This window comes from Xylocopa sonorina, chromosome 8 (genome assembly GCF_050948175.1).
Source record: "Xylocopa sonorina isolate GNS202 chromosome 8, iyXylSono1_principal, whole genome shotgun sequence".
Classification (NCBI taxonomy): domain Eukaryota; kingdom Metazoa; phylum Arthropoda; class Insecta; order Hymenoptera; family Apidae; genus Xylocopa; species Xylocopa sonorina.
Window position 1 is genome coordinate 11957886 of NC_135200.1, and position 15900 is coordinate 11973785.

A 15900-nucleotide genomic window follows, 5' to 3' on the forward strand; every position below is an offset into this window, starting at 1 on the left:
GGTTTTAATTACACGTCGCGCGACCGTGATCGTTCCTTCGAGCCAGGAGACGAGTACTTGGGAGGGCGTTCCCAAAAAAAAACAGTCCAGACCACGCGTTATTAGAGAGACTATGCGTGGGCGTCTCATCCACCCATTATTATTTTATAGTCGTCCGACGGTCTCCCTAGAAACTTCCCTTTTTTTCCTCCCTCAGTCAGGCTGAACATCCGATGAACGAGATCACTCGTGTTCGTCTACCATTCGACGAATGTGAATCATCTATTTCTCACCAGCGAGATTGTATAATTAATAACGACTGCGAGGTATTAACACGACGAACGAGTTTTTCCTCCTTCTCGACGATCGGATTATCGATACGCGAACGATCGCACGGATTGTAATTGGGTTAGCGGACATTTTTTCGATCGTAATCGATTGCCATCTGCGATACACGGAATCTAGCATCCGTAATTAATGAAGCTGATCAGGGGTCTCTTATGGAAATTAGCAGCGCTCGGAACTGTGTCCCGTCTCGTTTGGCGAAAGTGCGCCGACGAATCTTTATGGCCGTTCTAATTTGAACGAAACGCGCCCGTCGAGCACTCCCCTTGAACACGTTTTTCCACACGCCGCGCGGTTTATCGGTCAAGTTTTGCTGCTCGTTCATCGACGATGAGCAATCACGCGTGGAACTCGTGGTCCCGCCTGCGTCCCGGTTTCGTCCAATTATTGCGAATTAACGGGGAACTGGCGAAAAAAAAGGAAGCGAGCGAAGAGGAACGATTTACGAGGGGACGTTCGATTTTTCCAGCTGTTGCTCCGGGAATACGCTCCACTTCTGTCGCTGCGGCGCGTGCGAGGCAGTTCCGGTACCGGCGCGTGGACGACAATTCTGGATCGAAGGCGCAGGTTCACGTGGGCCGCGCGTAAATCTTCTCGTTCCTTTATCGTCGAAATAACAACGCTCCGCGACGCGTTCCTCTTCTTCGCTAACGAGAGAGCGTTCGCCGCGTCGGGAGAAAGTAGATTCGCGGTTCGAGAAAAAACTCTCTTTCTCTTTCCGACCGTTAGCCGGTTACCCAAGCCGCGTTATTAACTTCGACGAGCCTCTTCGATCATCGTTTCGGTGCCACAAAGAAGCCAACTGCTACCGTGACCAACCAGTGGGACTCGACGGAGAGAGAGAGAGCATCGAGATGGAAGCGTAATGGAATGAATCGTGACGTGGAAAGGTGCGCGATTCGAATTCCAGCCAACGATTCGATATCAGTGGAAATTTATCGATCCGTCACGATCGGCGTCAATCTGGCTCGATTATGTTAGTAATTCCACTAGTCGCGCCTTGTTTCTCGCTGTTCGACCATTAATCCTATCCTATCCAACGCTACGATAGTTGTCCGGGTGTGTTCGAATTTTAGAAATTTCGCGTACGAACTCTACGAATCGCAACTTCCACGGTTGCACAACCGTTGTACGCGGTTACGCGAGTTCGTCCAGCAGAAGTTGAAGATGCTCCGCGTTAACGAGCGTATTCTTCTCAGACACCAGACGCTTGACGTAACGTCCTCTCGATTCTCGCGATCCTCGAACAGCGTCCAGCATCGAATCGGCGAGCACGAAGGCGAGAAACGTCTGGAGAGCGAACAGAGACAACGCAAGAACGAGTTCAGCGTCCACGCACACGGCTGAACAACGGCGAACGAACGCGTGTATACCACGGAACGCACTTTCTCCTGTCCCCGGATAAAAGAGTGCCGCGGTGAGAACGGTTCGCGATTCTCTAGGGGTGTTCGAGAGATCGGGGGGGAGGAACGGTTTGATTAATCGCTCGCCTCGATACGAGAGCGGCGTCCTCGTGGTCTCCCCGCGCTTCTTTTCCACCGGAAACCACCTTCCTTTTTCTCGACGACCCGAGAATGTATAATGACGTTAAACAAGCGACGAATCCTTGACCAACGGAATTCGATGAAGAAGTTGAAGCGATTATGCATACGTATACATATGCATACGCTCGCTCGTGGCGCAGAAATGGAACGAGGTTTTCAATTAGCGACGAATTCACCGATGTCACGCGTGCTCTCAAGGAGCCTTCGGTGCGTAAGCGCAGGAGGACACCCAGAACTGCGGAAGCAGCTGGCAATTACACCTCTGCGATGCTTTGTAATTGGTACTTTCCAACGCCACTGTTAATAGATTCTTCTCTATTGAATCGTCGCGAGCGTCGACGCATACATGAACGTGGAACACATCCTCTCGCGACGCGTCCGCGTTTACCTGTTCCAGGTATAATGCGTAGACAGCGGTATAATTCGCGCGGCGAATCAACGCGATTACGCTCGATAACGTAATACCGAAACCGTGGATGCAACGGAGTCCGCGCGGCGAGGCGAGAAGGAATTGGACATCGATAGAGAGAGGACTGGTCCCATTAGCGATGCAATCGGGACGATTGAACATCCGGGTACACGGTATTTGTCAGTTGCTCCGGCGGTATCGCGCGTTGGGACGGAATGGCGTCCGTGGCCACTCAACGCCCCCGTCCGAGGCGTCTCAGGAATAAATGTCGCCGCTAAAAGGGGAGCCAGGACGGTGATTAAGCCCTCGGTGTCGGCGGAGTTTTATTTCCCCGTGGCGCGTTCTCCTCCTTTCTTTCTTTCGTTCGTTCTTCCGATTCCTCGGTTCGAAGCGTGATGCGGCGGCTCCGTTCTTATCCAACGCGCGCTAAAAGCTCGCGCGCGTCACGGCGCGGACGCGCGTTACACATAATCCGTCCCGTGGAATTTCTTTGTCGGAGGAGACGGGGTTAGACGGCGACATAGATGGAGAGGCTGAAATCGCGGGTATTAAACTTGCCGGAGTTCGTTTGACGTGATGGATAAGCGCGGCCCGACCGAACGGCTCTTCGCCGGCTCGCAATTTTGTTCCGTGGTACCAAGAAATTAATAGTAGACGCACTTTACGCGTTGCAAATTAACCGAGCGTTACTCCTCTCGCAACGTGAGAAACTTTCTTCGGTGCCCCTCTTCTTACCCTCTCTCGCCCGCTCGCGAGGATTTCGCTTGCGAAACGATCGCGGCCGCTTAACGAGTACGCGGAGCAAGATGAATAGGTAAATTGGTTTAGGGTAAGTAACGAGAAAATATTCGACGAGAGACCCTTGCCGATGAAAACGAAACCATTCTCGGCGATCCGGTATCCCAGCAGTCCACTTTCCCGACAAAATGCCTCGGCGATCATCCACTTTCCTGCCGCACGTTCGTCTCCTCCTTTTTTTCTCGGCAACCCGCGCACCGCGTCGCGCGCCTCTCGTTGCTCCACTTTCCATCATCTCCCATATTTTTTCGCCCCTGCGCGAGTTGCGAAAACGCTACGTGAAAAAGAGAACCAGTCGAATCGACGCGCGACGCCCTAATGCGAATAAAATTACGTCTACCGAGAGCTCTTTCGCCATTACCGATCGCTCCATTCCCTCGGTCCACCGAGGTGGCGAAGAGCAAACTGGACCCGTGCGTCGGTACCATCTTTTCATCTCTTTCATCTCCCTGCGATAATCTACGTCCCGCTGGATCAGTGCGTGCCGCTTAATTAATTTTCCAACATTCCCTTCGTTTTTATTCCCCGTCCTTTACCGTCACCAGCTATCTCCACGCGCCATCTGCGAAATTTCCCAACGACACGCGATGCTGGCCCGACTTTTCTTGGTCATTCTCCGTCCTCTCTACCGATCTGCCTCCTCCCTCGTGTGGCCTGATTACGGAATTACAGCCACGCTGTAATTAACATCCATAACCATTAAGCTGGATTACGAACAATATCCGGCTCGTGGCTGTATCGACCTAGGGGTACTCGAGGAGAGGACTGTTAACTATAGTCGGACTACTGGCCGCTCATTAACGGGCCAGCAATGAGCTCGATGTACCGGGGCCATTTATTTTTTCTACCGAACCTGTTGATTATCTAGCGTCTATCTGCAGCAACAGGTATCGTTAGCCAAAATTCCATTTGCTCGTCTACACGCTCTGATTAACGGTCAACGATGGAGCGCGGTTGGAATTCGGTCATAGGCGATCGGTTGCGATCGTTGAACCGTTTCGAAGCGCGCAGCGTCTGTTCGGATAGAGAGCGCGGACGAGACGGTGGTTGAAACGGTCGAGCGTATTTTCAATTTACAAACAGCCGCAGGTGGGATCACCCACGTGGCCAGAAGATCGTGGTCCAGAAAAATTCTGTTAACCAACTCTCACCGGAACGTTTCGGGAAGAGCCGTGGTAGCAAGAAAGGTGATCTTCGCGAAATCACCGGTTTCCGACGGCGCTGTGTGCTTTCACATTCTCGCGTTCCCGCAAAAAATGCTGACCTGCACAGCTGCGTGAATATTACCGCGGCGCACGTCCACCGGGGGTAACGACGATTGGCACGATGTAACCAAATATGAACTTCGTTCGCCATTTATTACCGCGAGAGTCGACCGTCTCGCGTCCGAGCGATCGTTTCTTTCGCCGTCCGTTTTCTACCATCGCGTACTTTTACCCGTCGGATATAAATCTCGACTTTCTTCCCGCGATATCGACCAACCTTATCCTTCGTCTCAAGGACGACCGACTGACATTGCCACGCGCAATCAGGAAGCAGAAAATCAGAGAAACGGACGGTGAAGGAGGGTGAGAAACGAAAGGCAAGAGGGGCGTTGGTTCGTCGATAGGATGGTCGCATTCCCGTTGGCAACGAGTGGCAGCGCATCGCAGGTGCACGCGCGGATCACCGTGTTGCTCTTCAACAGCCGCCGTGACCGCGGTCACCGTGGCGCGTTGCTCTCCCGCAAAAACGTAATTTACGGTTGTACCGCGTAGAACAGCAACCGGAGAAAGATCGAGCAGCGAGAACAAACAGAGAAAGGTTGTTACGCGGCACTGGAGCTGATCTCGCGGATCGTATGCTCGATTGTCAAACGAGACAATTTCTACTAGTCGATTTCGGTGGATTTCCTTGAGAGGAACGATCGCTGGTCGTCGATCCAGAAGAAGAGGGCTCTAACGATGAGCCGATCGTTAGAGATCCTCTTCGAGGAATCCGTGGAGATTTCTCGAGGAAGCGGAGCGAAGAAGAAGGCTGGACCGCGGTACGGGAACGGTCGAAGAATCTTTCGCGGAGCGAGGGAATAAAAATAAAGAGGATACGTCGGTCCGTGTCCTCCCTGAAGAGAGAAAAACAGAGGAAGAGGAACAAAGCGCCAGCGAAGGAGAGCCGAGTCTCCCTCGCCTTCCAGGTGCGCGATTGCTTCTAATTGCCCCCGCGGTCTGGCCCCGAGGTGGCTCCAAAGTGAAATTGCTACGCGGCAGAGGGGGCCGCGCGACGACAACCAGCCGGAATAAAAAGGGTACGCAGCCAACCGCCTGCGATTCGAAGCGTTTTCGCTAATTAACCTTCGGTTCGCCGCGAGGTTTTGCGCCGCGCGGCAATCTCGAATCGAGCTGGACGACGAGCCTTCGCGTACCTCTCGTCGTTAGATCGCGGGATCTCCATGCTAATTCGCGAGCGACACACTCGTTTCGTTCGCAGAATTAATCGCAGAATCGAACGCAAAATTCGCAAAGTTCTAAATCAACCGATAAGCCCCGGTGTTAAACGGAACGATGCTTTTTGCAGATCGAAACGTGTCCCAGAAACGCGCGATCGCGGCGAGCACGGTGATTAGTCACAGCCGCGAACGCAGCGTTTCCTTTCACGTTGCTCAATGACTAAGAATTCCATTGATGGCTTCGGCCCGATCGATCGCTCTAGCGAATCGTTCCGAGAGAGAAAGGTGAACGCAAAAGGAAAACCGAGACCGGCTACCGCCTTCCCATAAATTCGATATCAAACGAAAATGATCTGCGACTACGTGCGCCGTGTTCAGAGCACCGTGCGGCTCGCCGATCGGCCGTGCCCGAGTCAGATCGAGTGATATTCGGTACACGCTCGGTACGGTTTTAAAAAGCGGTGCGCGTGGCATAATTGATACGCGCGACCGATAGCAGCGATCGTTTCGCGCGGACGAGCGAGATTCACCGACGGGCCCCGCGCATTTGCATGCTTTTTGCGGCGGCCACTACGTTATTGATGACCGTCGACGTACGAGAACGCGCTGGATAAAACGGGCAGGGCGTTTCCCGCGACTCGGTTTCGCCCGGATCCGGCGCAACGATCTTTCGCCATCGCCGCCGCGCGGAGGCTTTTTCACTTTACGAGGCTGCTGCAGCCTCGTCCTCCGCGCGCTCGTTCAGCCCGGTCCTCTTGTAAAAGTCAATATTTATGAGGGTGCTAACCACCGTCATCGCTCATCCCGACTCGTTAACCAGCTCCCAGCCGGCGCTCGCTTTGTGTTTACACCCGAAGGACAGCCGTTCTCTCTTTATTGTCAGCCCTAAGAAAACACGCGCGCACCAGCTCTTAGCCACGGATCGCCTTATCAGTCGCCAGCAGACCCTGACCACGCTATTATTTTCCACGGTCTTTTTAACAGCCAACACCTTGCACGCCGGTCGACGATCGTCTTTCCACGCTTTCTTGCACCGGATATGTTTTGCCACCTAACTACGCGCTCTTCGAGAGGTGTTTACAACGTACTCGCGAACTCCGAAAGAAGCACCGAATTCGAAGACACGCGATCGTGCGCGGATCGCCTCGAGGGTTCAGCTCTGAAACGTTCCATGGATCCCCCTTTAGATATGGAACGATTTATCGGGATGCCAGCGGGAGATGACTTTATCTCGCGGGGCCCGCGATCATCTGGGATTCCGTTTCGCGAAAGGTTACGCAGGCTGAAGAGCCGGGGCAGTAATTGCGACACGCCGGGAGAAAGGCAACGCGCGCGCGATGTCGAAGAAGTAACAGGTGCCGGCGCGAACTTGAACGACGCGCGGCGCGGTTCGTGTGCCGCCATCTCTCAACCGAGGCGCTCAGCCAGCCTTGCGATAGGTCACCCACAGTCGGTCGATAAGAAGAGACCTACCATCGCGTTCAGGACTGGCGAACATCGGTTCTCCGATGGAAAAAGAAAAGAAGAGGCGCTTCGAACTCGAGACTCACCCTCTGACAGTGCTCAAAAGTGACCGCGGCAAGATCCGCGAGCGGTTGGAATATGACATCGTGGAATTCGGGATAGTTTCGCGCCAATGGCCTTGCGTACAGCTCTTTCGCGCTGCACAGAGCTTCGTGGTATTCCTCCTCGGCGTGGAGCAGCTTCTCCGTGGCTCTGTATCTCCTATCTGTGTCTGGAACGTGAGGGAATAATGGAAAAATAAAGACTTCTATCGTCGGGTTCAAGTCGTGCGCTCTTTTGGAAGAACTGTATCCCATCCGTTTCGCAAGCATCGGGGGTCGAATAATACAGTGATAAGTCGTTCGACCTCTGATAAAAGCTGGTTGCAATGCTTACGAAACGTTCGAGTACAGCAGAGGTTCTCGCAAAAGGCCACGGCTTGCACACGGAAGTTTCAACAGCGATAGCTGGACCGACTCTATTTCTGCGATTACACGGAAAATTTTCGCGTACGACAAATAGAAAATAATATGCACGCGAGGTATCCACGTGCCTACGCGTTACGCAAAACGTTTCTCGATCTTAAAAGTTTTAGCCGCAAAAAGATTTTTACCCCAACAAATTAGAACGAATTCGTATGTCGAGAGTAGAACTAATCCCCACGTGTACTCCATATATTTTGAATCGGAAATACAAATTCGTTTTAACGAGGTTCACTCGATAACTTTCCGATTCCCTTATTATGACTGGTCTTTCACCGAGTAAACCTGATTAAACCAGTCGAGACTCACCTCCTATCGGATCGTACTGTCTCGCGGAGTCCTCGATCAGCAGAACCTCTCCGTGCAGCAGTCCTACATCGGCGGCTGGATCGACCTCGGCTCTGGAGCCGGCGAGCAACAGTCTGGGCCTGCAGACTCGGTACTTCAACAAGACGGGAGCGACCACGGTCGAAATAGCTCCGGGAGACGCGCCGGGTAGCTGGAATCGGAGAAAAGGGGATCACGGGTAAAAAACGTAGCAACGATAAGCGGTCGTGAAAAGAAAACAGCACGCTCGAGGTTACGAGATACATATTTCTTCGTATCGCCGGCGATACCGGCCCCGAAGACGTGATTTTACTCCAGTTTTAAGACTGCCCCGATACTCGCCCCGTTTCTGTGTCCTCGAGACAAAAGTATTTATATGGGGCACCCTATGTAATTACTAGATCGTAAAAAGAGATCGCGTGGCAAGGTTAGGAGGAACTGTGCGCGCAGCTTCGTTATTGCTCGCGTAAGGGGTGCAATTTGTCGAATACCCTCGGCCTTTTTCACCGCAATTTTTTCACACCTCGGCGCCCTTTGAAATTCCAAAGATAACGGACGCTGCGCGCCTCGATACGATGATCGAATCGAGCCGCGCGATGCACCGATTACTCGGCCAGATCCACTATCCCGACGCTAATACTCGGAAATAGCTCTACATCGCTTTACAAAGTGCAACGATATTTCATCCGCCGTGAGTCGCGCACGTTCCACGCCTCCTCTGAATTCCAACAAAGCCGACAGGTTTCTCTTAAGCGAGGTTTAATCGAGCCGGTAGACGATACTGCTACTCCCGCCGTCCCGCGGGACGCGTCGAATCGCGGGGCGAGAACTCGAAAATTGCGATCACGGCTACCCGCCGTGCTTAACCCGCGACCTCGCTGGCAACTTTACGCCGCGGTGGTAATTATCGCTGGCACGGTAACGGCTCTCGGACAATGCAATTTAATCTCGTTTCACGACGATAAGCCACGGCCAGTTTACACCCGACATCGGACGCCGATCTTCTCTAATCGTCGTTCACGGAACAGGCCTCCTGGGCTGCGCCCAGCCACTGGCTGAACACCAGAGAGCCACGCAACGGGCGATTCTTTCTTTCGTGACCATCGAACAATCGACGGTACCAGGGAATCGGGAGGATCATCGATACGATCGGTATGGATCGTAAGAATCCGGTAGTCGACGCGGCCACCTCGAACGTACCGTTAATCATATCGAAAATCCTTGTTCTTCGCGTAACGCGCCGCGCTTACGCCCCGTTCAGGAATCTCGCGCGTTCTCTTCTGGTCCCGGTTCGCGCATTCCTCTCCAATCTTTCCGCATCTCGACGAAGACGAAAGACGGCGTTCTCCTCGATTATCGAAAGGAACGACGTTACGCGTGTCTGATTGTGAGAATCGCTCCGATTCGCAGTCGCGATAGACTCGGAAAGTTTAATGTAGGGAATATATAGAGATATGTACTATTTGCACACTGGTGAAGTTGCCTTCAGAGAGCAACTCGCGATAGCTGTACTTTCGGATGAACACCGCGCCTTTTTGTGTACCGATGCAACGATAATGCTCCGCCATAGCATCCAGTTTCTTCGATAAGTCGAATACTCCCCTATCTAAGCTTTCCACGAGCAATTGTCGGTTATTAGGTCCTCAACATCTAACCTCGACTTCTTCGTTCGTGCACCGCCGCTCTAATTGGACAACCAATCTCGATTGATTTCACATGCTGACACAGAACGCGCGGATCAGCGCAGATGCTGCCGTCGTACAATCTCCTCGATACGAAACCGCGAACCGTTACGACCGCGTACGAGATTAACCTCTCGTTTAAACAAGAAACGCATTATCTTCGTGGCCAAGTTTTTTTTTTGCCTCGGTACAGAGATACTCCCGATCAGAAGGGGCGAGCACTCGCGCGTACGCCCACTCTCGCTTTTAATAAAACCAAAACCGGAATCGTAGAGCTGAATCTAAATTGCATAATTATACCGGCCAGTCTCTCTCTCTCTCCCTCTCGTACTGCCGTTCCATTCTCCCATTCATCCTGTTCGATCGCGAAGGACTCGCGAGTTCCTCCTTTCCTTTCCATCCCTTCCCTTCCCTTCCCTTCTCTTTCCTTCCTTCCTTCCTTCCTTCCTTCCTTCCTTCGTTCATTTTACCCAGCCTTCCACCTCCTCCTTCTTCTCCTCGTACACAACCATGGCCTTCCTCTCTTTTTTGGCATTGACGAACGTAATATCGCGACAAGGCAAGAGAAGCTGCCCTTAAATCATCCTTATTCGGCGAAATTCGAATGGATTACAACCATCCGCTGCGGCGCTGGTACCTTTATATTGTAATTAAACATTTGATACGAACCAGACGTCTCGCGCAACACGCGATCGCGCTTTATGGATGTTAATATTAGGCTAACGATCGAGCCTGTTGCTTCTTTTACCGTATCGCTCGGCGCTGCCGGACAGCTACGAAATTACAAGTCGCTCGAGCTTCGAGGTTCGAGCCTCGCCGAGCGAGGCTTCCTTTCCCTTTCTCTCTGTCCCCCTCTCGTTTCGCACTTCGCCCTTTTTCCATCGCCGTTCGGCTCGCGACCGATGTTACAGAGAAACACGAGCAGAGGACGCGAACCGTCGGAGCCCCCGCCGACCGGAAATTGCCTCTAACCGCCTCGCAAACTTTCGTTCCGATTAAACGCCTCTTCGTTAAGCTCGATCCCGACGACGCCACCGATACTCGTAGACGATATTTCTCTGTCTCGAAGACATCGATCGCGGATCGTGCCGTTCCGTTCGAACGAGCCGCGCGTCGTCTCGCTTCTACGCGTCGATGCGGTGCACGTAACTTTCTTCCCAACCGTGGAACATACTTTCCTCGCGTCGCCGCAATTTCTCCAGACGTGTCGATCGCGAGGTCCACAGCCGGCTCCTTCGCAACTAGCGTCAGAACCGTGCGTCCGCGGAGCGAACGCGCGCGCACAAGGAGCATCCTGTCCCTCCCAGGCTCATTACGGGACAATGAGCGTCGTTACATCGATCACGAGCCAGGCCATTCTATCCAGGCGGAAGAGAGCGGCTCTGATGCTATTTTTTTCTTTTCTTTTCTCTCTTTCTCTTTCCTTCGCCCTCGAACGATCGAGGGAGGAGCCTGCGCGACGCGCTGATCCGATTCCTTGCTCGCGGACATCGAGCAATCGCGAGATTAAGAACCATTCAGAGAAACCATTAATCATTTCGCGATTACCAGTTTAAGCTCGATTAGAATTTCCGCGATACAGTCTCTGCGCCAGCAGACGTGATGTAAGCGGAGTTCTCGTTTTTTCTTGCAAACGATACGTTCTTGCATCGGTTACGTCGTTGCGATTCGGAGTAACGCGAGATAACCTAATTTGCGGGTAGTAATAGCACTTCGCGTTACAGGAAGAACCTTTCCCGCGGCCGGTCTCTGGGTACAATTAAGGAAAACAACCACGGGATTATAATAAATTGCCAGCGGAGCGTAAACTATTCGAAGTAACAGTTCTGAATCAAGTCAAACATCCGTGAAAGAGAGCTACTTTTTTCGACAAATTATTTCTTCACCCGGGATAATCTGTTTCTTTCAGTCAAGTTCGCCTAAAGTAGTTCAACGTGGAGCGACAGGTGTAGAAAACATCTATCTCGAAATGTTAAAGCGCGTCAATTTATTCGAAGAATACAACTTCATAGCAAGATTGTAATATCTGTATCAAAAGTTAAGATCCGTTTGCAAAATGTACAACTACTGAGATCAGTAAAAGCGACAAAGTACCCAACGCTAATTGGAACGTGCATCGTCTCCATTTTGAACGCTGTTCCGGACGTTTCAGGCTGGAGTAGATTTTCGTCTCGGCACGTGGCAACGAGGGCAATTTTTTTCAATTCGGAGAATTACATCATTAGCCAATTACCAGTGGACAGAGGGGCTCGAGTTAGAAGAAAGTGACCGCGACGGATGATTGAGGGGGCTGGAGGAGCGCGTGTCGGGCATTGTTTTACGAGCATCCTCCAGCATCGAATCGAACGAAGAAAGAGAAGCGTTCTCGCTCGAACGGAGGATCGAACGATCGATTCGATACGATGGGAGTATCGTTTGCTCGTTGACGGTGTTCGTCTCGACAAGTGCGCGGAGCACGTGCACCCGCCGAAACGCTGTTAGCCAATAACGGCTGCCAATAATGGATCGAGAGGTATGATTGTCATGCAACCGAGGGAACGAAGGCCATACCAAGTAAGTATATATAGCTCGACACGTCGGTACCGCGGACAAGAACGTACGGTCTACGCAAAGAGATACGCTCGCTTGGGTAAGATCGCCTAATCCAATGACACTGGTTCGTCAAATATTTAAATCGTTGGTTACTAAGTGGCGAAAGAAATTTACGCCCCGAGATTTTAACAGCCGAGCAGAACTGTTTATCGCGGTTTCCATGCTCGTAAAAAAATTCAATGGAGCAATAAAACGCTTAATGGCATCGGTTGAAGTGTCGGTAATTGCGTAATGAAGCGACAAGACGTCTTTAAAGTGTTCCTACCGTTATTTATAGAAGTATCTACCATGTACACACCCGAGGCATTGCGGTTAAAATTGTAAGACTATCAGGAACTTGAACGAGTTCCACTATCGCATTGATTACATAGTGGCTCCGTTTTATCATCGGGCTGGGAGCAGTCTAAATACATAAACTTCAACGATTAATTTCCACTTGGACATTCCATCGAAAAAATAACGCGATTACTCGCTGTTCTACCGCGATTAGCCAAAAGAGCGATATCAGACCAGTACTCTTCGCTTCTGAATCGAGACGTTTCCATCGGAAACACCCGGTAGACGAGGTTCCACGGCGTGTGTACACACATGCGACCGATATGGTCTTAAAGCTACCGGTCTGCGTGGAGGCAAAAAAAGCGTGCGAATGTGGATGGATGCAGTCGACAGGCGTGTACGCGTCGATGCGATTCTAGGCCTCGCCCATGCTAGAACGACCGGACCAATTCGTCGAGTCGCAACACACCAGCACCGACACAACGCACAGCCTCCTCTCGCGGGTCGTTCCTTTCGCCCGGAGAATCGACACGGTCTCTCTGTGCCACGAGGTAGAGGATGGCGACGGCGACGGCGACGACGGCGACGAGTACGACGACAAATGAACGGGCTGGCGAGCCCTGTGAGGCTGTTTGGCTCGCCGTTTCGTGAGAACACGGGCGTTAAATGAAAAATCGCCATTCACCGCGCGGATCGGCCGTGATGCGCGCGATGCATTATACATCGTGGCTTGAAAACTATCGTTCCAGCTGAAATCGTTCAGCGAGGGAATTCCGATGAACCCCGCGCTTCTATGCACCGAACGAGGCGGTTCTAACCGTGAACAACCGAGCACAACACCCGAGACCGCTGCGCCCTGGCCCGGAGTAGCTCGCGTTGTGAAAGTTCCTCCCACGGTCGCGCGATTTGCGAAAGAGGGTTAAACGGTAACGCTACCGTGCTTTAGAGCCCGGTCTACGTTTACGAGTAATAAATATTCCATTTCGTTTATTTCTAAATAACACCTGATAACGGTCCCATTCGAGCGCCGTTCCATCAGTCCGGTGAAACGCGCATTACTTATTTACGATGTGCCAGATGCTCGTTTAATAGCAAAATATACCTGGAAACGTACGAGAAAAAATTTCGCGCGCGTGTTCTCTCGGTAAATGGCGAGAGGTCGACTTTCTGTAACGTTTCCCGTGGACGACATGAATCATCCGAACGAAGCTATAAAGAAATGACGTAAGAATCTTTTTTTTCTCCGGCCAACTGATTGGCGCGAGTAAATTACACGAGTTGGACAATTGTCAAGATTGTTTCATCTGGCCGGTAACGGTGGTCGAAATTCGTCGTAACGGGATGACAACGAGCGTACGTATCAGCGTAGAAAACCGCGACAGGAAGCTAGGATTCACTGGTGTTTCCGGCGGTTGAGCCCCGAGGTTAAAGGCTTCTAACCACTGTTTACGCTTTATGCCGTTCACAATGCGCCCGCTGAGAGTCGTTCGCACAAAGAGGCGCGGGACAATAGGAAAAATAGCGAAACGCGAGATCGGCTCCGCGGAGGACGCGCGATGGAGCGTCGAACGACGTCCCCGTCTGAATAATTCACCACTCACGGAGGTGGCGATGCAGCGGTCGGAAATAGTAAAATCTAGCTAGAGCAGGGTGACCTGCTTTCGAAACGCACATGCTCCTCGCGCGAACGAGCTCCGTTTAGCTCCGCTCGATATCTATCGCGGTCCGTTGCTTTGCCGCGTTTACCACATCCGCGAGATCGTTCGCGCGAAAAACCTACCTTCCGAGAAAAACTTTATCAACGTAGCTTCGTTTCAGTAAACTTCCTACCAGTCGGTGGTTACGCGTGCGGTTTCGATCGGTTTTGCGACGCGGCGATCTTTGATTTCGATTTGAATTTCACGAGTACCGTGCACGGACGAAAGGGAAACGAAACGTGGCTGTACCGGTAACCGATCGTTCGAATGTCGAAGGAGTACCGAGTGACCAGTGATTCGGGTCTGTTGTAGACGTCGCAGTGGCACGCGTAAGCACTTTCGTCGATCGCGTGGATTGCCGTAGATCCTCCTTCTGCCTCATAGCTGGGCTACGTCGAGAATAGACGTTCACTCGGTCTAAATTTGCACGACCCAATGAGGGGCCACTGATCTCCCATCGTCGAAAGTAAATTTCCTGGAATCGTCACTTCGCTGGTCTGTAACCAATTGCGTTGCATCGCCGAATCTATACGGTCCGAAATAGATTTTCCGCGGCACAGGTGCCCTCGCGGTGCTCTCAAGGTTCGATGGGACGCTGGGACGAGCAGCGGAGAGGAATGCCAGCCCAAGGGAGTCTCGTTGTCGTCGATCGACAATGGTAACGCGCCGGTAACGCGTGTCGAGCTATCGAAATTCGACGCGGCAAGAACCCAGCTCCCAAGAGGACGATTTCGATTCGGGACGCGTTCGCGAAACAGATAAAGAATAAAGGGGGGAAAAAGCGAGGGACGTTAACATAAATCAACCGTTCGAGTCAAGGCAACGTCTGCTCGCAGGCTGCATTAATTGTCGTTGAAATAAAAACGACGGGGGAAAAAAGGAGACACCTACTCGGGTTCTCTAGGTCAGCAGGATGATCCTCGGTGCGAAAAAGGCAAGACGAATGAGCTGTCGGGAAGGACGATTCGCGTGGGTGGCTCCGCGCGTGTCAGACGACTTAACGGTCGGTTTCTGCGCGACGAAAAACTATTCGCGTTCACGGTAATGGATTAGATTCTTCTGCTGTCGACTTTGTTTAAACGGTAGAACCTTGACGTTAATCTACAAAATGGCATGTTGCGCGTTCATACGTTATCGCGTTTACCTAGTACACACCTATTTGCGGATGTTATCGCGAATAATCCAGTCGTATCGAGCGAGTTCGAGGATAGCGTTCGAGGATAACGATGATGGCACCTCCTTCATCGCCTTCACCACCTTCGTTCACGGTGAATTTAGGAAACGAAAGACCTCTCGAAACGAATGATCGATCGTATCGAGCGGATACGATCGAGGAAGCTCGGCGACGTTTTTAACACCCGAGTGTCACCCGTCGAGTTTACGACCGACAAACAGATCCTTGAGCTGGCGATAAATTTCGCGCGTTTATGATTCGACGCGTGGGCACTTATTGTGCTCAGTCACGGACGCGCGAACACGCTGAGATAACGGGTTACGCGGTAACAGTGATTCGCGATAATTAATCCGTCCCATTCGCTAATCCACGCACGATTACCGGCAATCTTCGAACCGTTGAAAAGAGTAAACTCAGAAACGCGCGAGACCGAGCGCTCGCGTTGCTCGCACGGTTAACCCACTGACACGGAATCCGCGCGGTTTTTTAGATCGCCGCAGAAGGTCAGTTCCTGGATCTTTTCGAAACTGGAAAAGCATACGTTCGATCCGTGGCTTCGTGTAGCTTGTTCGAACGTTCCGCTCGATCGGATGCCCCCCCAGCCGGTCGCGCGAATTATGGATCGGCGATGAAAAGTTACGACACGGCTTCGAGAACGTTTTCCCCG

At 52.0% G+C, this 15900-nt stretch overlaps 1 protein-coding gene across 2 annotated transcripts in view; it reads right to left on the reverse strand.

Moving 5' to 3' along the window:
* The window catches only part of LOC143426471 (uncharacterized), a 150422-nt gene that overhangs the window by 109971 nt on the left and 24551 nt on the right, over positions 1-15900 (reverse strand). For both annotated transcript variants that reach the window (XM_076899954.1, XM_076899953.1), the window contains exons 2-3: positions 7795-7984; positions 7051-7235 (exon numbers count right to left, since the gene is read on the reverse strand). In XM_076899954.1, the coding sequence (XP_076756069.1) occupies positions 7051-7235; positions 7795-7984 (375 nt within the window). The remainder of the gene's footprint in view (positions 1-7050; positions 7236-7794; positions 7985-15900) is intronic.